A 25729-nucleotide genomic window follows, 5' to 3' on the forward strand; every position below is an offset into this window, starting at 1 on the left:
ACATTATTTGCTATCAAACGCATTAAGGACTGGAAAATGGCTTGGAAGAAAAACGCCACTGCTCTATGTTTTGCCTCCCCATGAATATCACATACTATAAATATTTTGTTCCCGGATTTAATATAAAGATTATTATATCATCTTAGCCAAACACTCTATGTTAACTTATGCGTCTCATATTTTATTAAATGAAGAAGTTTGATTTGCAAAACGATTTAAATATATATTTCATGTAGTGGTCTATGAGATTATTACAAAGTTACTATTTTTTTCATTATCGTTAAAATTATTAAATATTACGAAATGGGCACACTAAGATTAGCGATGGAATTACTGCCATCTGTTGAGATATTTTTACCAACTTAGTCGAAAAGTTGTTTCACTACTAGATCTAGATGGCCTGTAAGTCAACAAATTGCTCAGAATGTATGGAACTGTCCCCCCCCTGGAAAACCTTCATTTGTGGTCTGTGGTGAAAACTGCAAATGTTTTTGTTTCGCCGTTTGTGTAAAATTAAATAAAATGGTGAAACCCAAAAGAATAAAATCTTCGAAAAAAAAAAGAAATCACGCTTCGCATAATGAAAAGCCCGCCAGTTCAATTCAAAAATCGCAGCGATTATTGCTTACTCCATCAAAACCTCGTCGCAAAACGAGCCGGCCTTTGCCCAAAAGCAAAGCCCTGGAATCTTTATCTGGAAAAAAACCCATGCCGTCCTTATCGGAATTGGAAAAAATGTACGAAGAAACAGATAGTGAAGAAGAGGAGGCGAAAGGTGATAATACAGGTAATGCAGCCGCAGACCAACACAATTCTTCTAGTTTTGTAGTGCCTTTATCACCAACAACTGCTAAGAAATATGCTGATGAAGTACTGAAAATTCTAGATGGTAATGAAGAACCGCCCCCCATTATACCAATGAAAAAATACAAGAAATCTGGTGTACCTTATATAGTTAACTGTACAGCGCGCCCTAGGATACCTGAAAATAAAAATATATGCAATTTATTTAAAGGTGATGATTATGGCATTACTAGCAAAACTAATGATTTCAGCATTGACAGTACTTCCATTGACAGCTCAGGATTCAGTTATAATTGCAATGGACCTCAATTCTCAAAGTCGATTTTCAATGCTCAAGCAAATGAAATTGCATCGAGACTCCTATCTCCAAGCAACAATCCAATTAATGGCTCTGACAGTGATAATACAGAAGGTTATGAAATGAATACTGCTGATGGATTGGATGGATTTTCACCTCAGCCAAGCACTTCTAACGATAGTGAAATTATTCAAAGCAATGATCAAAAATTTAATGAATGCTTTAATCAGAGAAATAAAATCAAAGAAACTGTTGTTTTAAAAGAGCATAGCTTATTTGTTTTAGATGTAGAAAACAATACTGCTGAGCTGCAAGTTATATCAAAGCCTCAATGTAATATACAGACACATGGCATAGTAGATAAATTACTGCAGACAAACAATGACACATCATGTGACTTTCATGATATAGAAATTGTTGAACAACCTTGTGAAACTATAGTTATCGATGATGATGATGATAGCATTCATGCAAATACTAGACTTCAGACTATCTCAATAGATGATGATTGTGAAATAATTGGTGTAAATAAAATAAATGAAAAAAAACATGCTAAATTAACAAAGAACACAAATAATATACCAAAGATGGTTGAAGATTATCATAACCCTTTTGATCCACATGTAATTGATGCAATAGATTTAACCAGTGTCAATTACGAAGATATGCTTTCTGAAAATCTGTCTTTAATCAATAAATATAGTAAGCTTAATACATTAAATACTGTCAATTTAGTAAAGGCTGATGTAATAGCTACTTGTTCTAAGGCTAATACAAACACATATGAAAATGTGAATACTATTGAAAGTCAAGTTAACCAAAATAATGCACATCAAAGTACAAATCTATCTACCACAAATACTGTAAAGGCTAATGTAGTAGCTACATGTTCTAAGAAAAATAAAAACACAAATAAAAATGTGAATACCATTCAATGTCAAGTTAACCTAAATAATGCACCTCAAACTACAAATCAATCTATAGAACTACAAAACTATGTACAAACCTATCTAGATTATCCTGATCACCTAGATAATATTCTCACAGATTTTTTTAGCCATTTAAAGGAGAGTAATAATTCATTCTCAACTCAAAAAACTAATTTGTCTAGCCATGAAAAGATTATGCCTAACATTTCTCTAAATAATGATTTAAATAGTCCTCAAAGTAAAAATAGTTTATCTGAAAATTTAATCTCTCAACATGCACTAGGCACCTGCCCAATTTGTTTGGATGACTTGTCTAGGGACACTGTGGGATCAACCAATTGTGGCCATCTATTCTGCTTGCCCTGTATAACTGCAGCATTGAAAACTAAACCTAAACGGTGTCCTTCATGTAGAAAGAAATTGACTGGTAAAGGATATCATCAGATTTTCTTGTAGATTGTCTTAATGAACATGTATTAGTTCCTAATATTAAAAGTATCAACAGCATTATAAACTAATGGATGTCCACTGCTGGAAAAAGGCACCTTGCAAGGACTTCCAAATGCAAAAATCTTTGCCATATGTATTCAACAGCTGCCTGTTAGTTGCTTGGTATCATTGGTTCATAGTGGGTGGTTAGCTTATTGTTACTTGATCTTTGTGACTATTTGAGCGACTTGTATGACTTTTTGTCCTGCAAATCTTTTAATTTCTAATCAGCATAAAGCGTTAATCATCAATTATGAGCCTCAAATGCTTGTTAGATTTGGAGCTGGACTCAAATCTGTGAGGTTCTACTACTTTTATTGAAGAGCCACTTTCTTTAAAGGTAATTAATTGAGTCATATTTCATTCTGTATAAAATACTTGTAAGTTGCATTTTGCAAGACTTATAATTTGCAGTTTCTAAATATTCTTAAAAAAAATTAATAATAATATTATTTTAGTGTTTTGTGTAAAGTGTACTGTGTAGTATTTATTGTATATTAAAAGAAATCCTGTAATATAACAAATGTAACTTTTCATAAAGAAATAATTATTATTCTTTTTATTTTAAATATGTAGGTAATTTAACAAAGCCATAGTATTCTGTATTAATATAATTAAAGAGTTAACGTTTGTGAGATTGTAGGCATAGATGTAAATATGTGTAGGGGATAATCTCTCTACTGACCTCTCTCTCTATTCTTAAACCAAGAAAAAGTTATTATTACACATAGTCATAGCTAAGTCATAAATTTTATCCCTGTATTCCTACGGGAATAGGTGCATACTACCACCTACCAGCATATTGGTGAAACCACAGGGAATATTGATGAAACTGCTAGTAGCTAACAATAATTTAATTAATACAATAAAATGTTATGGTATTAGATTAGGGTTCACATTAATCCATCAAATTGTACATTACCAACTGAAATGTAAATTAAGGCATTGTTCAAGCATTTCAAATTTAATTTTGAAATTCAATGTTATGGTTGAACATTGAGATTGGATCTTCTGTGACTATATTTTTTGTTTTTGTCTATGTGGGTGGCTCTTCTATAAGTTTTTGTTAGTGTTGGTCAAAAAGTGAAAGTTTGTTGGGTTATTGGCCTTGGGAGATCGCAGATAACAAAAGTCCAGATCTGTTCTCGATGTTGGATCAATTGCTTTGAGAGTTGGCACTTAACAAAAATTCAAGGCCCTCAGTTTGTTCTCAATATTGGATTATTGGCTTTGGGAGATTGCAGGTTATAAAAGTCCAGACCCTCAATCTGTTTTTGATGTCTGGCAACGGTGGCCATGGCATTTCAAACCTTCCAAAGCCGCCATGATCTAAACTCTCATCTTTAGCATAAGTTGATTAACTAAGTTTTTATAAAATTACGAAAGTATGGCCTTCAAAAGCTCTTTTTCTATAATGAATCCAAGTCCCATTGATTTATGTTTTTTTTTTGTTTAGCTTTGATTTTTATTATTTTGTCTAAGATTGCTGCATAAAATTTATTGTAGGTATATTTAAAGTGTAAGTTAGCATAAGAAAAGTAACCAAAATGTAACTAAGTAGACTCTAGCCATTGACCTCTTATAATATAAGGACGCACAATCATGTAGAAAATTGCACTTAAAAACTGGCCAATTTTGCTTTGACAGTTTTAGAATTATTGGTAAAGAAAATTATACCTAAAGGCCTTTAATATAGTCCAATATTCAATAAAGTCCTAAATTAAGAACAAATTCAACCTTAACGATTGAGTTTAAGGTTGAATTTGCAAATGCGACTACTTGAATTGAGTACTAAGAAGTTGTGTTTGGCACTCATTGAGTGGGGACATTTTTTGGTCGCTGATGGTGCATCCACTTTTTAGTAGGAGATTGATGGCTCTTACTTTAGATATTAAACTTGGAAACTGTAGAACAACCCTTGTCATGTCATGCTACATTATTGTTAAAGTTCTTGATTTTATTTATCCATGTACAACATACTCCAAAAAATACCTAAAGGTATTGAACTATCAACTAAGTATAGTTTATTATAAACGTTAAACTAGTTACCATTTCCTTTTTTTCTCTTTCTGTATAAGTATATCATATTTATAATAAATTGTGATTGTGATGATCGACAGTGGCGTGCATTTTATCCAAAGCAGGATCTTCGTATTTTTGGTCAGGTTATAGACCCAAAAATACACTTTCTACCCTGATTACATATTGAAGAAGCATTATTCCATTTAGTATAACTTCAAGATGTTGACAAGTCCACTTATAGGAGCCAAACTTTATTTTTTTTTATAAGTGAGTCTGTCGATATTGCAATTGGCATACAGCATTTCACTTCATGATACTTATCGATGAAGTCAGCTACTTCATGATTCTATTTTTATCACTGAATAAGTTTGGCTAGGTTATAGTATAATCTACGAATGTGATAAAAGAGACATGATTTATGATCTATTTACAAAAGAAATAATTTTTACTCAGAAAATATTCATTTTTAACCGACTTCCAAAAAGGAGGAGGTTCTACGTTCGGCTGTATGTATGTTTTTTTTTTTTTTTTTTTTTTTTTTTTATGTATGTCCAGCGATAATTCCGTCAATTATGGACCGATTTTAAAAATTCTTTTTTTGTTTTGTAGGGTTTACTTCCAGGGTGGTCCCATTTTTTTCATGTCAGGATCTGATGATGGCATCCTGGAGAAATTGAGGGGAACTTTCGAAAGTTGTAGAGACGGCTAGTACGTTTGTTAGTGTTTCCATAAGGTATTTTAAAGCACTACAACTTTATGAAGGTTTGGAGTTGGTCTGATGATGGAGCCGAAACATAGACGATGGAACTCATCAAGGATTTACAGCAGTCACCTTTTGTTTGGGCTTGATTAATTTGTATTGATGAGTACTTTCCACCTATATAGGTTGTGACTGTATTAAGGGTCTGGTGATGAAGACGAGGGACAGTGAAGAGAACTCCTCGACGGTTCACAGTAGCTACCTTGTGTTTGGACTTGATAAATTTGTATTGATGAGAACTTACCACCTAGATGGATTGTGACTGTATTAAGGGTCTGATGATGAAGACGAGGGACAGTGAAGAGAACTCCTCGACGGTTCACAGTAGCTACCTTGTGTTTGGACTTGATAAATTTGTATTGATGAGAACTTTCCACCTAGAAGGATTGTGACTGTATTAAGGGTCTGGTGATGAAGACGAGGGACAGTGAAGAGAACTCCTCGACGGTTCACAGTAGCTACCTTGTGTTTGGACTTGATAAATTTGTATTAATGAGAACTTTCCACCTAGATGGATTGTGACTGTATTAAGGGTCTGATGATGAAGACGAGGGACAGTGAAGAGAACTCCTCGACGGTTCGCAGTAGCTACCTTGTGTTTGGACTTGATCAATTTGTATTGATGAGAACTTTCCACCTAGATGGATTGCGAATGTATTAAGGGTCTGGTGATGAAGACGAAGCACAGTGAAGAGAACTCCTCGACGGCTCACAGTAGCTACCTTGTGTTTGGACTTGATAATTTTGTATTGATAAGAACTTTTCACTTAGATAGTTTGTGACTGTACAGACGCAGAGGGTATGCTAACACTAAAAATAAAAAAATAAAAATTTTAATAAAAAAAATTCAACCGACTTCCAACTCAAAAAATAACTTTAACTAAAAAGCAAAAAATAACATCCTACCTATGTGCTACCTTCTGATCAGTTTGAAGGCGGTGCCAAGCCAGTGTCGTGTTTTAATTAAAGCTGTTTCTGGAATAACCACAGAAATTTTGTAGTTTAAACGTATTTAATTAAAACATCACTGGCTTGGCACCGCCTTCAAACTGATCAGAAGGTAGCACATAGGTAGGATGTTATTTTTTGCTTTTTAGTTAAAGTTATTTTTTGAGTTGGAAGTCGGTTGAATTTTTTTTATTAAAATTTTTTAGAACACATGTTCCTTAGACATATTTAATTAATTTTTCTTAAAAAATATAACCCTAGTTATGGGAAAAACTCCCGAACACCCTGTATACCTTGGTTTAAAACCTTGTGCATGACACTGATGATCAATCCAAATCCTTTGATTTGAAAGAGTAGGTACCTACTCAAATGTGCTCTTTTACAATGAAAAATAAATCAGATTGTTGAAATTACATTGATTTATACTACTTAATAAATAAGATAATTTTTATATAGACTAGATATAGATGTGTGTGAATTAATAAATAACCTTTTAGTCTGAATTAGCAATCTATATTTAAGCGATGTAGAAACATAAATATATTAATATAATGTCTTGCTGTTCAGTGTGGATAATATAGGCCTCCTCCAATCAGCAAGTCCCACAGTTAGGCGGAAGTCATCTTTCCTTTTTGTTAGATATACTCATTGTCTCCTCCCATCTCTTCTTATTTTAACAATTAATTTCATTTCATCTCTTAGGTACCACAGCATTACCAGCTAATTCAGTTCCTGTGTTGCCGCATAACATAATATTATGACCTGTCCAATACTATTTCAAGTAGTCAGTTTGTTTATGTAATATGTATACTTTGGGTTTGTTCAATAAGTCGGTTGAGTTGATTCTGTAAATTAGTTTTATTCCCAACTGTCCTGACACTTAGCTGGTTTTTCTGTGGTTCTGTGTAAGTGTCCAACCAAGTCTTGTTTTTGTATAATATGATATAGGGGAGGACAGACCTAATGTAGATTCTTCCATCCAATGTTCGTATGTAAATCTTTGCTTTTCATTATTTCTTAAATTGACCAGTGTTTTCTCCACCCACTAGCAATCCTATTGTTCATACTCAAACTTATTTATATCCAGTACCTGTATTACTTAATTAGGTAGTATACCTTATAATAAATGTAGAAGTATTTCTATGCAAGATTTATTAATTAAAATAACAATAATTGATGATTATTTTTATTATTAAAGAAAGTTATAAAAAATTATTCTTTATTATTGCTTGAACTAGGTACACCATCTGATTGCAGGAGTTCTATTGATGCAGACAACTGTTCTAAGCTTTGTACCAGCTGAGCCATTTTATCTTTAGATGCTGAATTTTCGAAACTATCTTCAGTGGGCTTTTCTGCGTCACCATATAACCTAAAGTGAAGCCTAGCTAGATGTTCTTGCTGGTCCCTTATGTTTATCATTTGTTCCATGCTACAGCCAGTACCGAAAGCGCTTAATTTCCCAGTATGGAAATCATTGAGCAATTCTAACAAAGCTTTTTCCATGTGTTTAACATCTGGTGTTTCTTTGGGCATGTGTTTAGTTCTGGTATTGTTGGATCGCATATTGTAGTCTCTATGCAATCGCCTCTCGTTAACATACGACACCTTAGCAGAATCGTTGATACTATTATTACCAGTGCTAGTGAATGTGTGGGGGTTTTTAGATGTTAGACTGGCCGCCCCACTTGATATTTTATTGCTTGTAACTGGTGATGTAGCTGGCTGAGGAACTTTGGACTCTTCTTCTTCGCCTTCATTCTGCATTAGCTGTTGTGTTTCGTTGGCTTCCTCCAAATCCAAACTCATGTAGATCAATTATTTATTTTTAATGAATGTAGAACCAAACCTCTGCTAGTTTTGTAAATGTTTGGGAAATAATGTATCTTTAGTAAAACTTCCTTTAGAAAGATAAACTAATAATTTACAAAAGCTCTCACAAAAACGTAATGTTTATTTTCAATGTTTGTTAAATGTCAGTTCATCAGTTGTCACAAACGTCAAATGAAGGTGTTTGACCAAAGAATATACACTACTCCGAGGAGTGTTTGACTGTTTTGTCATTTTTTTTATAATGAGCTTTAAGGCTCTGGGTACTAGCCCTTTTGAGCCTGTTTGTTGGTGTTTTGTCAATGTTTTTTCCACGGATTATACATCAAATGCAATCTTTTGCTAACTTTATTTTTACAAGATCGTGTTTAATCTTAGACCAAAAACCTATGGACTTGTCTCGTACCCAAATTCACAAACAAAATGGTTAATGTTCAGTATTTTTAAATGTTAGCTTTCTGTAAGTTTTTGTGTTCTCCGTTGAAAACAAAAAATACTCGTGAAAGAATTATTTCGATATGTACGTTAATTAATTTCCGATGTATAGAATTTTAGAATGAGCGGTTTTCGAGATTTCGTGACAATGACCTTTCGCATTTATATATTTATGAAGACTAGCCGAACGACCGAACATTATTTTCCTCGTTTTGGCCACATTTTTCATCGGTGTTTTGCTCCTATAGGTCGTAGCGTGATGTTATGTAGCTTATAGCCTTTCTCGATAAACGGGCTTTTCAACACAAAAAGAATTTTTCAATTCTTACCGTTAGTTCGTCAGTAGGTAAGGCAGAAGTATGAAATCGCCTACAATAGGTGAGCAAATGTTGTGTGCTGACGTCACGTACAATATCGCGATCGTTAGCGGGAGTCGATATTTATGCGAACTTTGAATGCATGTAAAATCACAACTATTTGGTATTTTTAAATAAAACAAAAACTAGTGTATCTGTATTTATAAAATCTCTAATGTTACGAAGTTTCAAATGATTGTGCGTACCTATTAACATTATCCATTGTCTGTCGTTTTTTAGAGAGGGACCATTGAGGAAGATGTTGCTATTATCAGTCTCCCGGTATGTACCAGCAAACAAAAAGCTGATCAAAACATGCAACATCTTCTGCTGTTGTTTCCATTCTACTGGTATGATATGTCCAGTGTGGAAACTATCTGAAAGAAAAAAAAACTAGGAGAGAAGTACGTGATGCGTAAAATAGTTATTTATTGTTTAAAGAAAAAGTATTTTCGGGATATATTACATTTTGTAACTGATTTATTGCTTTTATTTGATGATGATTAATTATGACAGGTTTGTGACTAAGGGTTTATTTTCATATAATTACGCTAAATTGCTTGCCGGTACGTCTTTGCCGGCAGCAACGGATACGCCGTGCGTCCGCATCGAATTCGGTTGCGGACGCACAATGTTGCACTGTCTCGTACGAACGCCAGTTCGTCCCAGTGTTGTCAAACGTACGATTTAAATCGTATTTGTACGACTTTTTTGGTTCTTCTACGATGTACGATCGAGTAATCGAAATCGTACGCAAAAACGATCTTTTTTTTTATTCTTTACAAGTTAGCCCTTGACTACAATCTCATCTGATGGTAAGTGATGATGCAGTCTAAGATGGAAGCGGGCTAACTTTTTAGGAGGAGGATGAAAATCCACACCCCTTTCGGTTTCTATACGGCATCGTACCGGAACGCTAAATCGCTTGGCGGTACGTCTTTGCCGGTAGGGTGGTAACTAGCCACGGCTGAAGCCTCCCACCAGCCAAAAATGCTTTCAAATTGCAAAAATGCAGGCTTTTATTAATACGCACTGGCTTGGCACCGCCTTCAAAGTGCTCAGAAGGTAGCACATACGATGTTATTGTTCGCTTAGTTTATTTTTGTGATTTTGAAGTCGTTTGAATTTTTTTGGTAAAAAGATTTTATATAATAAATTAAATAATAAATAATTAATGTAAACATCACCTGTAGGTAATAAGGAAATCGTAACACAAGGCCCTTTAATTCAGGATTGTGTGGAGATATTCAGTTAAAATTAAAACCAACTCAAGTTTACAGTACCTTGAAGCATTTCAAGCATTCAGTCCATTGACTTAGTACTATATGGAGAGTGGTAGGCGTCCACTGATCCGCATCGTATGTATCGGACGCATCTTTTTCTCATTCACTTTTCATCCCAGAAAAATCCATGGTTCCCGCGGGATTTGTGTGAAACTGAATTCCACGCGGTCGAAGACGCGGGCGTCCGCTAGTTATAAATAAAAATAAAAAACCCAACGTGACCTAATTTTATCAACCCAACCACAATTCGATCGCATTGAAGTCGTGTTTGCTCGCGAAACTTTAAAAGGGAAAGATTACCAAAGATTACCTGCAACCAACACCAATTGTAACCCTTAACGTATGCTTAAAATTTGATTACCGTGGTAGTCGATAGCATGAAGTGCTTACATAAGGTTGAAGTGAGCGTAGCATGCAGAACGGCCACGGCAGTCGCTCCGTATCTTCGTTCCCGAACGCGCGGACGGTAACATTTCGCACGCATTCGCTAGCGAAATCAAAAGACAATGTAAATAATACAATTCTCTTTTATATATATCTATACCAATTAAATAACGCTTCAGTATACAAAATTGCAATTGCTTTTCATTAGGACTCCGTTGTACTGATATCGTAAACATAGAAAAATAAAATATTTAAGCGCGAAAACCGACGAAGCAAAATAAGTTGGTGTAAATACAAAATAAATTGAATTTGTAGAATTCCGAAGTAATTGTTTACTTACATTAGGTATCAAACAATAACAATACAATACTCTTTTATAGCAATACCAATTAAATAACGCTTCAGTTTAAAAAGTTGCAATTGCTATTCATTATGACTCCGTTTTACTGATATCGTAAACATAAAATATTAAATATCTAAGCGCGAAAACTGACAAAGAAAAATAAGTTCGTGTGAATACAAAATAAATTAAACTTCCAGAATTCCGAAGTAATTGTTTACATTCATTCATCAGGTATCAAACACAATTCGTTTGTTTGTGTGTTTTTCACATTATTTTTGGTGTGATCTTAAAAAGACAGATATTTATAGTCACTATTTTACTAAGACAATATTTTAATTTATTGATAAAATAACTCTTTTTCAATTATATTTTGTGTTTTTTTTTAATTTACTACATAAGACATTTATTTCTGGATGATCTATAAGAAGATGCCGCAGCAGTATGCACCTACTTATAGAAACACAGCAACAATGATTTACTTGTATTAAAGTCACATTAGAATTAAATAATATAAAATCTAAACGAACCATGATTCTTTGAGTTTTGTAACCATTCCAGCAATAAGCATGTGTTGATATAGAATACAAAGGAATAAACTGTATACTTTCACACGTAATATTTCAATGTTGCTTAAAATAAGGGACTATTATTGCTAGATAGTTCGGGCTGTAGACTTAAAAGTTTCTCGTTCTGATGTAATCGTACATATCTTTCGTAGTCTAGTAGTTCTACTCGTAATAATCGTTAATAAATAAAATTTATTTACTTTTAATATTTTAAATATCAATTTTTCAAAATAAAATTCAACAGTGAGAACATTTGTCGTAGCCTTGCGTAGCAGCGTCTACGAACGCGTAGCACTAACATTTCTATATTTAATACTCGTAATTTATTTGTAGTAATAAATACTATAATATGTATTGATGTTCAAACTTTTTTGATTATATTAACATAGTTTTTGATTTATTATTCTTATATCCTTCTATTATTTATTATTTTTATAATATTTAACGTCTACTTGGAGTTATATTAATGTATTTATATCCAAATAGCTTCTGTATCTACAACACTTATTAAAATTTGTATCATTATAATTCTATTTTAATAGGCAGGCCTCCTTTCTTATTTAAGAGTATGTGCTCGTATGACTTGTAGCTTTTATTACTTACTAGTTCAAACTCAACCTGTTGAACCACCCATAAATCTTTATCGTTTTACGATCGTTGGTTCAAGTCCAAATTTTTCATATGGGTAACTTCTCGATTAATAAAAAAAAATAAATAACCTATTTAACAGTGAAATTTTTACGTTTACTTCTAATATAAATCTATAAGCTTTTGCCTCTTATCGTCGGTTTATAATTATACAGATGTATTTTTTTTAAAGAATTTTTGCCATATTATCTTTTTTTTAATATGAGCAATATTTCCATTCCCCTCCAACTAGTCGGGAAAGACTGTGTTAGGAGTGGGTACGACATAGATCAACGGGGCGGGAATCGAACCACCACCCTTCGGTGATGAGTCCGACCGCTCTTGCCGTTGAGCTATTGAGGCTTACTTAAATTAATCGTTAATTAATTAATTTACAAGGTACAATTCGTAAGCTTGTTGAGCCTGTTGTAATAAAAATAACAAGGAATAATAATTTGATTTATTTTATTATTAAATAATAAACATTAATATAAAATCATTTCACTTTTTATTTAATTCCGCAAAGTCACGTCTGTTTTTATAATCAGAATCTAAATCAAATTCTATTACCAAAATAGCAATAATCTAATGTCTTCATTATTTTTGTGATTAACTGAGGACATAATCGACATGTAAAGTGTTTCCTGCATTGAGACTGGAGATGGAGAGACGAGTAGAAGACAAAAGAGCACCGCCCTTACAGGAGCAAGGTAAGTTAAGTTTAGCAAACCAAAAGTTTGATCCCATTTCATAACTCGAATAATAAAAGTGACAGTTTGTGTGTATGTGTCTTACTCTTTTACGCATCGATACCATGTGTGTTACTCTTTCACGCACCATACCGATTTTAAAATTGAGACAAATTATAAACTGGACTAACATAAAGGCTACTTTTTCAGAAAGTCAATTTCGATTTCGAATTCAGGCGTAATTTGTAAAAAAACAATGTCACGCGCGTTGACAAAATGTTAGTTTTTTTTTACACGCTTTATTTGTATTAGCTTCTCTTGTAAATCTTGGAATCTTAATTTGACCCACATCCCGTTTTTCTGATGACAATACATGACTAACTAAGGAACGTCATTACGGCAGCCTCCCTCATTTTATACAGTGATTACACCAAGGATATGATGATATATCACAAGGATATGCCCAATTTTAATTTAAAAATTTCGTTACAGAATTATTATATTTTTAATTAAACTGAATTTTAAATTACCTACACTGGTTATACTTAATATTGCCATTTACATGAAAATTCAACGTGCCCGGACCACAATGCTACACAGATTGGAAAAAACCTTCAACGTACTTTTGATTCCGATAACGAAGCATCCGCAGAAATCGATAATGTTCCAATGCAAAATCAAATAGGCTGCGTGGACTCAAGTGCTGTAAGATTCAAGCACTGATGCAATTTGCAAAGACGGATTTTTGCGAAGTGTAAAAAAAAATTTAATTAACATTGTTCACATTGAACTTTCACGAAGTAACACCTAATTCTATTCAATAAACCTTTTGCACTTAAAACTAAACTTAAACATAAATGGATAGCTCCCAACAACGAAGTTTTTAAAAGTTATAAGTGAAAATTCACACCGTCCATTTATTTGAATTAAAATAGTATGTAAAGAAAAGTGTACTTCAGAGTAGTTCTGCCACTCTAAAATTAAATTTTCATTTTACGTAAGTTTGCAATATTTTCTCGTTTTTTCTTACGAACTGAGAATGAACTAGTTACGTTTGGTTCAGTGTAAATGAAATCTAGGCTGCTTTGTTACTTTTTTGAAGAAATTCAGTATAATATAAAGCTTTAAATTTTGCTTTTCGCAACGATTGTTATCTACAACTATTCCATTTTGGGGAAATTGCCTATACACATCATCTATATAAATCACGATAACATCTTTGAGAGTACTTTGGGATCGGTAGGAATCGTAAAATAAATTCTTAGAAAGGAGATGTTCGAAATTGTGCCCATTTTTCAGAAAATTACATAAATGAAAAATTTACAAAAAAAGAACAAAATAATGCAGTTATTACATACTAGCGAACGCTCGCGACTGCGCAGGTTTACTGTTCTTACAAGCCCCGCAGGAACTATGGATTTATTGTTCAGTTTAGGGTAAAATGATTCAGAAAAGGGAATGCCCATCTCCGGCCCAGGCTTACCCTAACCATCCGACAATTTACTTCATCATCATCTCCATATAATTTTATACGAAGGATATACCTGGGTTCCATGGGCCGCAGTTGTATGGGCCGGTGGGCTTCTCCTTTATATTTATTATCATAATCAGTAGGTTTTGGCCTCTGTACGATCATTATAAGATGTAATAAACAATGACGATGACAAAATATTAAATAATTTGAAGGTTCTTCAAAAAGTTAATTATATATTTAAGGAAAATAAAAGATGAAGTAGATGAATATACTCTTAATATGAACTGTATAGTTAAAGAACCAAGAAAAATATTAAATTTTCCTACGTATCACGTTTGCAAGTATACATGTTTAAGTGGTCCTGTAGGATTTAGAATGGCTGTTACGGCTTTAACAATAACTGTCGTCTTTGATTGATGACGAGATAGATTTATTAGAAAATACCAAACGATATTAAACGTTTAAATGTTGGCAAAATATAATAATCTATTTACTAGTCATTAATCATATAGCCCAGTCAAATTAATACTTAAAATATATGTACTACATTAATTGAAATAAAGATGAAGACCGATCCGATTCAACAATACTCCACATTAAGAGATAATTGCGTAAAAAATAAATTCATACCCCCTATACATGTAGGGAAGGTAAAAACATTTATCAAGATTTTCTTTTACAACTTTATTGGCATTTTTAATTTACACCATTATCATCATCATTATCAATCCATATTCAGCTCACTTCTGAGCATATGTCCAACCAGTCCAGTTGGGCCAACAGCTGGCCCGATGCGGATTGGCAGACTTCACATAAGTACAGGTTTAAGAAAATTCTCGTGTATGTTTCCTCGCAATGTTTTTCCGTAACCGTTTGAGATACGTGATATTTAATTTATTAAAATGCACATAACTGAAGGAGGTGCATGAGACGTCATTTCCACTGGGCTGTCACGGCACGGCTATTTCAATTTATATACTCATGTAAAATTAGAGCTTTCTAGGAGTACCGCCATTAGACAGATGAATAGACGGAATTCACGTTTCCGCGGATTTGGTCTTTAAAAATTATGATGAGTCTGGAAACAATATTTTTCGATTCAGGAATTCGTTTGTAAAATATTGAGGTTTTAAAAGCTAACTATTAAATCGTCTAAAATGCGTTTACTCCGGGCAGTATTGGCATTATTGGTAGATAGACGCTCTTTAATGTTTTAAACACAGTCCCTAACCAACATATAAATCTTCCAAGAATTGGGTATCAAACAACGTCTTTCTTCCATCGTCCAAAGCTTAATTACTTGCTTTGGATATACACGATGAGGCGGCACGTTCATAGAGCGGCTTGTGGTATAAGGAAAAGTCAAAGACACAAGAGCGCGAGGCAGGTCACTTATACGCTGAACTGACCAAGTCTAAAAAGCTATGCATGGTTATCTCCACGAATAGAGATATATATATACTACGGGAGAAAATATGTCGACGGATTGCTCCACCAACCTAACTGGCTTGCCACCACTCCTAAATGACGACCACGGTCACTCTATCAAAAGTGTACCAACGAAGAACAAAACACTGAGATAATGTTCCTGGATCACCATACTTAAAATACGTAGCAAACCTGATACTAATTACTGCAGGACTTAAACCCAGAATCCTGTATTCCGAAGCCACGTAAGGTCACTAGTGTACCAACAAAGCAGTTATAACGAAGGTAAAAAGAACTTGTGTATTCGGAAAGCCAGGTCTATGGAATACCCCTGCAGACAAAGTTAAAGTCGTTTCTTTGGGGTTTACGTAATAACCCCAAAGAATCTACAACGACTAGAAGCGAGAATAGAAATTTAAAGCTAATATTTATTATAGACTTTAGGCGCCAACACTGAGCAGTATGTTTGAACAATTGATACCTACGTAATAATATAGAAAACGTGGTCTTGCTCTGCGCGATCTGATTTACATTTAAAGTATGTTGGGTTTTATTATCACACTAGCGAACGACTGTGACTTCGTCTACGTGAAAATCGACGTAAAGTTTCAACATCTATTTTATTTTTTTCTATATAATATGAACAATATATAATTAAAAATACTTTAACCCGTTTTTAACCCTTTAGGGGCAGAATTTAAAAAAAGTTGAATAACAATATTTTTAGTATTTCCCCCCTCACCAGTATAACTAATGTAACTTTTTAAAAATTAAGGACGTTCCATACAAATTTTCAACAATTATTTCACCACCTTTTGATTTTATTGTCGCGACATAAAGTACCATCGCGATATAAATGTGATATGAAAGAACAACTGATACCTACGTAATAATATACATATAGAAAGCGTGGTCTTGCTGTGCGCGATCTGATTCACATTTAAAGTAGGTTGGGTTTTATAATAGTTGCAGTTTGAAAAAGTGCTATGAGTAATATTATGATCTAAATATGTAATATTCTTGAAGACACTAAAAATAATCTGCTCGCAAAGCAGAATTACTTAAGGTTCCGACACCCTGTGACGATGGGAAAGAGCAACTTCAATGAAAGAGACTCGATGTACCTACTTATCGGTTGAGATTGAATATTAACAAAAATCGGTTCACAAAGAACTTTTGTAAGGTTCAAGAACAGCGCTCAGAACTTCTTTTTACGTTAAAGTGCACCTTTGTTTTTTGGTTAGTAAATAAATAAAATGAACAAAGAAGAAAAAAGTTAATAAAAAAAAACCCCTAAAATAAATCATCCGATATCAAAACACGGGAAATGTACTACACTAAAAAGTGAACAATAAGATAGTATGCGCTCTTAATATATTTGAAAGCAGCATAATGCTAATAATATAAGGTAGCCCACCACTCTCATTGGTGCAGAGTGGTGAATCTAAGCTCCAAATCTATTGTATAGGAAGGAAATCCTGGCTCTTAGTTATTAAATGATCAATGCAATTGGAGAAAAAGACATTAGGAAAACATATAATTTCTAATTCTAACTCCGTGCTGTGGCTCGGAACGTTAATTTTAATAAACTCGAGCTACGGTCGCCTTGAAGTTACTTGCGGTTCGAACTATAAATCAATTGTAGAGATAACGCCGTACACCGTTTACAGCCTTATCTTAATTCCGTTATGAATTGTCTAACGGTACTAATTAATCTATTGAAAACTAAGTCATTGGACAGTATCTTACTTAGAATTATACTTGATGTCTGCTCCTATTATCTTTCTCCGAACAATAGTTAGTTACTTCAATGATTAACTTTCATGTCAAAAATCTAGTCTTGCGCTGTAAGAAGTTGAATAAATTTTTGGTAACAACATGGTAACAACTCTATTACAACTTATACTTTCGTCTGACAAACTTTCAGTTTTTACTAAAAGACTTTGCCTCTTGACAGGCTCTAAGACCATACTTGTGTTAAGTACTCGTTTGTGAAGATATATACATTTACTTAAGACACATTAAGAAAGTGTAAGTAAATCATTTACTTAAGACTTAATACACACGGTATAAGCTACACATGTACGAGTATACCAGATACCTTTTCATATATTTTTTTAAGAATCATGAAAATAATTTTCTTTTAAAAAGAATGCGGGCGATATTAAAAACCTGGCTTCCTTTCTTGAAAACAAAGGTCCGGTCTAACAACGGGAACTCGGTTTCATCTCGTCCAAAGCAAAACGTTGTTTCATTTGAACTTCTCGATGAGTTGATATAATGAATTCTTGTTGCGTCTAATACTGATATTCAGATTGAAGAGTCCCGGTTGAAAAATGAAAATTGAAATTGTTATTTTTTATTTGCTGCTTTGGTAACCGTACCCGTATTATGGATATATGGATTTCGTATTAAATGAATAATGCAACACGCGATAACGGCTGTCTGACACGGCCAAGGGTGGGTACTAGGGGGCAGTCGCTCTGGGGATACATAACATTCGAACCACGCCAAATTACGTAAAAGGCTTTTATTAATTTTATACCTCAGAGTTTCTGTTAATATTGACTATACGAGTATAAAATAAAGTAGTGTCAGATATGCTATTTATAACTGAAATGACTGGACTTATTGTCTCACTATTACTCAAACAAATATTATAAAGAAAATGTCTCCTCATACATTTTGTATGGAATGGCTTTGTTGACGATATCTCTAGAACTTTTTCATTCATCATTATCAGACTATATTAGGCCTTCTAAAGGGACAGGCCTTCTGTCTTATAGTAAAGGAGGCAATACTTAATGGAATATAGACCTCAGTTACATAGCTTACATTATAGTAGCTAATCTCAGTGTGAACTGTGAGATACTCGTATCCGAATCAAACTTACTTGTTTTCTATTACCTGGTTTAATTTTTATTATCTATGTACAAAGTTTATCCAGAGATGTGGGTAAGTAAATAAAAAAAGGTGTTAATTTTCCAATTTTCTACCCATTTTTCGTGTCGTATGAACCTTCTAAATCAAATGAAATCAAATCATTTATTTGCTAGAACATGTTTAAATCTTGAAATTATTGAGCTACCAAGACATTCAATTAATATATAGTATGCAATTTTCTTTACAATTAAAATATTAATTCCAATAATTTATCCCAATAAAATATTCGTTTTCACGTCAAATTGTTAAAATAACAATTAGACGTGAGAACGAAGGTAAATGATGAAATAAATCGGTTAAATTATTCATAAGTTACCTGTAGTATCTAAACAAAACCAACACTATATATTTCGAATACATTAACAAAAAAGAATACATTAACAATGACAAAGTGATAAAATCCTCTAATCTGTCTACATTCGATCTGCTGCGAGTAGCAAACTTTTAATTTCTACAAACAAAACTTTAAAGTAAACTTTCTCATGTTCAGTACATATATGTATTAGGATTCCAATAGAAATTAATTAATTTTGAATCAAGTATTTATCAACGTCTAAAATTGTGTACCTAGGGTAACAACCCTGAGCCAGCAAATATCTCGGCGCGAGCAAACATTAGTGTTTTGTACACATTGACCCAAATTACCCCACTTTAGATGTAAATTAAACATAAAGACCGTTTGCACGTGTGTTTTATATTTGGAGGATTTTGTTGTCGTACGTGATTACTTTTATATTACCTTATTGCTCGTTTCGAATATTTTTACAATGTGGATGGTAAAAGTTACTATAACAATCACATTAATTGAAGAAAACAGTTTCATTGGTACTCCCATACTCTTATTCCATTTACACATTACCCGTGCTACAGACCAGAAGTTTAACTGCGCAATATTAACTGAACGGTATAACTGTTTAGTTAAACCGTCCGTGTGTAGAGACCGTCGCTTTTAACAGTTTGTCTAATGATTTTGATTAAAAATTGCTATTAGATAAAACTGTACAGTTAAAATTGTGCAGTTAAAGCTGAAGGTCTGTAGAGCCTCTTATTAACGCTATCATACCATTAATGGCGTCATTCTCATTATTTTGTTAAATTCACGTATTAAAAAACATTTTGATTAAATCTTATTCATAAAGAAATAATTTCATTTACTAACTACATATTATAAGAAATATAATAATTTGTATAATTTTTTTTCTAGCTTAATAAAAATTATGTGAGCTTCTTCCCTACCCCTACCCTACCCTACGCTTACCCTACCCCTACCCTACCACTACCCTACTCTACCACTACCCTTCCCCTACCCTACCCCTACCCAACAAACAAAAAGAAGCCTACTTCATTCTCCATCCTTCTAGCTATCTCCACTTAAAAAGTCACGTCAATTCGTCGCTCAAAGAAAGAGCAACAGACACACACACTTTCACATTTATAATATTGGTATGGATATCTGTTTACAATACACTCCAACAAATTAAATGTCTTAGAAGATAGGATGAAGATAAAGCCCTTATTCGTAGGTTCATCCGATTCCCGCATTTAAAGTTTTTCTCTCGCTGCGGTTTTTATGCCTTACTTGACAAGCCCGTATTTTATTCCAAATTTATGACCACTTTTATGATTCAGCTCTGTAGCCAAAAAAGATAAATAAAAATCAATGCAATACATAATATAATTTTGTCTATTAGTAGTAGAAGTACTACACAAAAGAATACAGACATAAAAGTAAAGTAAGTATTGTAAATACGACCGCCATAACCTAATCGGGTCTAGTCGGGTTAAAACTAAAAGCTACGATATTTGATGAAGCAGCCTGAGTTTTACGATATTTTTTGAGGACTTATAATTGGTTTGTTTGTTTGTTCGCTTTGTTGTGTGTTAAGCTTGTTCGTAACAGAAAAAAAAATACAGCTTCAAATGTTGACGTCCTCCGTGGCGCAGTGGTATGCGCGATGGATTTACTTGACGGAGGTCCTGGGTTCGATCCCTGGCTTGACCGATTGAGGTTTTCCCATTTGGTCCAGGTCCAGCTAGTGGGAGGCTTCGGCCGTGGCTAGTTACCACCCTACCGACAAAGACGTACCGCCAAGCGATTTAGCGATGTCATGTAGAAACCGAAAGGTGTGTGGATTTCATTCTTCTCCTAACAAGCTAGCCCGCTTCCATCTTAGATTGCATCATTACTTACCATCAGGTGAGATTGTAGTCAAGGGCTAACTTGTAGAAAATAAAAAAACCTACTCGTATTTCGCTGCTTTTTGGCTTAGAAGAGTGATCAAAAAATACTTTTCTTCAAGAAACATACATTTATTAAGCCAATTATTTAACCAGATCCTTATTTATACATCATATTATCATCTCTACTTATAAACAGAGGTAACCAAGGTTCCCTGGACTCTTTGCATTGACTGGTGGGCAATTCCCCTTTCATCTTTATACGTCAATCAGTTTTCGATATTTCGTGACCTTTCGCTTTTATTTAAATAGATTGTGTTATATAGTTTTCACATAAATACAAGTACAAAAGCCCGATATATAAACATTCATGTCATATAGTCAGGAGAATGGAGCCATGTCGAGCCCCAGTAGATACACATTCCATCCACAAGTCCCTTCCGTTCATTTCCTAGGCATTGTTCACGTTGATGATAGTAAAAATAGCATTACTTTTACTATTTCAATTTTATATTTTACTTACTACTGTTACTAGGGTACTATTAACATCTGATAGTGGTTGTTAATGAATTTGACATTATCACACTAAGCCCACCAACCCGCATTGGAGCAGCGTGGTGGGTCTAATAGCTCCTTATTTGGAAGGTCTTGGGCTTAAGCCATGAGGCACGTCGATTCTCTTTCTACAAACGCTAACGCTTCGAAAACTAACAAAATGTATGGGAATGACTGACCTGATCGACAACTTGATCACGTGAACTGTCGTTAATGAAATGTCATTCCTATATATTTTTGAATTTACGAATCGTTAGCGTTTGTAGAAAGAGAATCGACGTGCTACATGGCTACAGGTCTTGGACCTTTATTGGACCGTTAAAATAGGCTGATAATACTACTACTCTACTAGGTACTCTACTGGTTATTATAGATTTATTAGCTCTCTTAGTGGCAGATTTTTTTTGGGGAAATACTACCTACTGCCTATTTCTGCCGCCAAATGTGCTCTGATTTGAAATTAGTTACAGGCACTTAAGGCTTAACACTGATAAGAGCACCATGCACGGCATCATGGGGCATCATGGGGCATGCACCTCCAATTTTTTCAGTTGTGTGCATTTTAAGAAATAAAATATCACGTGTCTCAAAACGGTGAAGGAAAAACATCATGAGGAAACCTGCATACCAGAGAATTTTCATAATTCTCTGCGTGTGTGAAGTCTGCCAATCCGCATTGGGCCAGCGTGGTGGACTATTGGCGTAACCCCTCTTATTCTCAGAGGAGACTCGAGCTCAGCAGTGTGCCGAATATGGGTTGATAATGATGATGCTGACTTATAAGAGGGACCAAAGTTACGCAAAAAGCATTGCATAAGGTTTTTCTAACATAACTTGCGTTAAATTACTCTGTCGTAAACGATGTTTTTACCCTTGATATTGTAGCTTAACTGCTTGTTTTGGTAATAGGTGTTTAATTTTATTGACAAAATAATAAATCAAAATGTTTGTTATGTGCCCTTGATCTAGTTTAAATGAAAATATCGCATTCGAAAACACCTCTTTGTTAACTATTGGCCTTTGTATCGATCCGAGCTTTTGTCAGTTGTAAGGGATACTCGTGTAAATGGTATGTTGTATGTACGAATAATGATTAACTGGCTTTATATGCTTTCCATACAATATACGGAAGTGAAGATACTTAAAAGCAATTAGCATAAGCAAAGAACTCTTTGCTTATGCTTATGTAACTGTAAATGAAGATTTTGGTTTTGAATTTTACTTTTACATTCGAAGCCTTAATTATTCCATGGTAATAGGTACGAACTCTTAACACAGAATTTAGGACTAGTTGGATGAGATAAGGGAATATTGGTCATAGGTCAAGATGAGCACTGTGTGCCTAGTGGGAGTTTTCAATGTGTTCATACTCTTACTATTGCGTTAACGTAAACGCGAAGTTATATGGAATTAAAACAGTTGTGCAGTAGTGCCACTCGATGGCGCTGTTTCAATCCTTTAGAAATTCGCGTTTACGTTTACGCGATCGTCACAGTATCAAACTGCCACTAGGTCAGATGTCAAAGTAGGGATAAAAGTCTACCCACGAAATTAATATTGCTGAAACGTCAGCTTTAGGCTTGTTGTTTGATTCTGCCCATACGATTGATCGATTTGTACGTGGTGTTTGCGGAACAGCTGAAACCGAGTGGAATTAAAAGTCGCATAAAACCGTAGCTTAAAGAATCTAAAATATAAGGAAAATATAAAGCAATTACCCAGACATTTGCGCCAGACAATTTGTTAAAAAAATAATAAAATGAAAGTAATGGAAGCTTTTTGTTAATTGCTACTCGACGAAATAAAAATATTCTGAATAAAAAATAGGTCGCTAATGTAACGATAGCAATTTTTGTAATTGACTTCCGTTTCGCCAACCTTGAATCTTTTAGGAAATTACTTGAGATCAGGCGATATAGGTATTTAGGAAAAAAATGGAAAATGTAATTAAAAAGCTGGCATGTAAATTAACAGGAAAAAATCTCCACTCTGCTCCTGTATTTAGATGTACTGTATTATTTCGATACTGTATGAGTATATGTCCCGTTTATTATTACTGAATAACCTGAGAGTAATTTTTAGTAAAATGCCATTCATAAAAAGATGACGTCATGCGTGCATGCCAACTTATTTTTACAATAAATAAAGTATATTCTGGTCTATTAAGATTATTAAACAGTATTTTAGAAAAACGAACATTTTCTTTTGAAAAATGCAAGCATTCCATCAGTATTTTCTTATGACGTTGTCACGTTCAACTTTCGTCAGTAAACCGACTTTACAGACAACCGATTTTTTTTTCTGTATATTTATCAATCATTGGTGCCTAGCGAATATATTTGTTTCTTATTTCTCATATTCCATTTAGAATAATATTAGGTATATCCGAATGTTTATCATACGTATCTCCACCTTGAAGTTTAAAAATTAATGTATTTTAAGTGAACTTACATCCTTAGCATGAATAACAAAATACAACCACTTCCATTGCCTGAACCGAGAGAGCAAGTAACTTATTACAATTTACAGCTATGTGTTTCCTCTTTGGGCAATCAAATTCTTAATTTTAGCTCTTTATCTATAGTTATACTCTACTATACAGGATGCTCGGGAGTATTTCCCATAACTTCAAGGCCTTGACGAGTCCACTTATAGGAGCCGAATTGCATAGCTAATTTTTTTAACTAAAAAAATATTTCGTGTTTTCATACAAAGTAATTTTAACAATTCCGACTATCCATGTAACATACGTCTTTAGCTAAAATGAAAAGAATTTTTTTTTTTTTTCAATGACAAGGTATGATGATGACAGTACTAGACTACATTTTTGACGAGAGCAACGAGATAGTTGCAACTGGCACTGGCGCACTTGACTAGTTAGCTGTTTGGTCATATTTTTCGGTAAATAAGTTTCGCTTATTTTATGGGACACATTTTAGGATCTATTTACAAAAGAAATATTATTTACTCCGAAAATATTTATTTTAGAACGCATGTTCAATTGTTCATCTTAAACATATTTAATTAATTTTCCTTAAAGAATATAACCTTAGAGTTATGGGAAATACTCCTGAGCACCCAGTACACAAGGTATCTGATTTATTTGACACTTCTATTATGAACTGTTAAGATAATTATCTGTTCAGAATTTGATTATGTAGATGTGTGGGCATTGTCTAAGAATAAAAGGTTGACGATATGGGTAAAGATTGTCACACTCATTCCGTTTCATCGTATCCGCCGCGCTTGCTTAGTCTCGATTGCTTTTGTTCGTCGTATTTCACTCATAATTTGGTACTACACTTATCTTGACGGTAGTTGTTTTGATAAGATTTTTAATTAAAGCCAAAGAAATAATAATAAAGCAATTATAAAAGGATACTTTGATAACTACTACTATTGGCCTAACCCCTCTCTTTCTGAGAGGAGACTCGAGCTCAGCGGTGAGGCGAATATGGGTTGATAACGATTTTGATGAAATTGGAGACGATTGTGATTTCACTTCATTTATCCTGTCGTCACATTAAAAATTGTTAAAGTTCAGTGAAAATTTTAGATGAAAATGGATCACACGTATTGTCTATTTATGTGTGTTTGTATGTGTATACTGAAAACCTTAAGATAAACCCTAATATATTTACGAGTACCTATCTATCTCATTATCCAAGCATATTACTAAGAAAAGAGTAGGTAATCCATCTTAACGAATAAAAGAAGAAAGATTAATGTTTTAGTAATACGTACAATTTGTATGAGGCAGTGGGCACGCAAGGCTATACAAAATTTACAAAAGGGTCAATACGAAAGCAGCACAAGGTTGAAGTCCAGCCCCTGTAGCCAAGTGGCACGTCGATTCTCTTTCTACGATCGCAAACGCTTCGAAAACTAGAAAAATGTATGGGAATGATATTTGCTATCGACAGGTCACGTGATCAAGATCTGTCATTCCCATACAGGGGCAGGGCCTGTAGCCATGTGGTAAGTCGATTCTCTTTCTACAATCGCTAACGCTTCAAAAGTTAATAAATGTATGGGAATGATATTCATGGTCGACAGTTCACGTGATCAAGTTGTCGATTGGATCTGTCATTCCTATACATTTTATTAGTTTTCGAAGCGTTAGCGTTATCGACGTGCCACATGGCTAGAGCCCCAGTTCTATTAAGTCTGTAGAGTTTAGGCGATAAAAGGGCTATAAATCTCGCAACTATATTTATGATCTGGCAAGTTCTTTGATGATACTCCCATGATATGCGGGGGAAAAAGACTGCGCGGGTGTGAAATCGTGCGTGCAGCGAATTGAGGTGCATCAGTCGTAAATTTTCATTCATCGCTACATGTCCCCCGGCCCGCGCGGACCATCGAGTATTTTACGAACGCAGTTGCCA

At 34.0% G+C, this 25729-nt stretch overlaps 3 protein-coding genes across 3 annotated transcripts in view; 2 read left to right on the forward strand and 1 right to left on the reverse strand.

Annotated features, from left to right (window-relative positions):
* The first annotated feature begins 480 nt into the window (after positions 1-480).
* LOC112055314 (uncharacterized) lies at positions 481-6753 on the forward strand. Its single transcript, XM_024095372.2, has one exon. It carries the CDS (start codon positions 523-525, stop codon positions 2485-2487), a length of 1965 nt encoding a protein of 654 aa, XP_023951140.2. The 5' UTR covers positions 481-522; the 3' UTR covers positions 2488-6753.
* Positions 6754-7420: 667 nt separating this feature from the next.
* Positions 7421-8254, reverse strand: LOC112055313 (coiled-coil domain-containing protein 28A). Its single transcript, XM_052891414.1, has one exon. The coding sequence runs from the start codon at positions 8057-8059 to the stop codon at positions 7463-7465; it is 597 nt and encodes a 198-aa protein (XP_052747374.1). The 5' UTR covers positions 8060-8254; the 3' UTR covers positions 7421-7462.
* Positions 8255-12645: 4391 nt separating this feature from the next.
* The window catches only part of LOC112050427 (GTPase-activating Rap/Ran-GAP domain-like protein 3), a 229371-nt gene continuing 216287 nt past the window's right edge, over positions 12646-25729 (forward strand). Inside the window, exon 1 of the mRNA XM_052881151.1 lies at positions 12646-12784. Within this exon, the coding sequence (XP_052737111.1) occupies positions 12736-12784 (49 nt within the window). The 5' untranslated portion in view covers positions 12646-12735. The remainder of the gene's footprint in view (positions 12785-25729) is intronic.

This window comes from Bicyclus anynana, chromosome 4 (genome assembly GCF_947172395.1).
Source record: "Bicyclus anynana chromosome 4, ilBicAnyn1.1, whole genome shotgun sequence".
In the NCBI taxonomy this organism is placed as follows: Eukaryota; Metazoa; Arthropoda; class Insecta; order Lepidoptera; family Nymphalidae; genus Bicyclus; species Bicyclus anynana.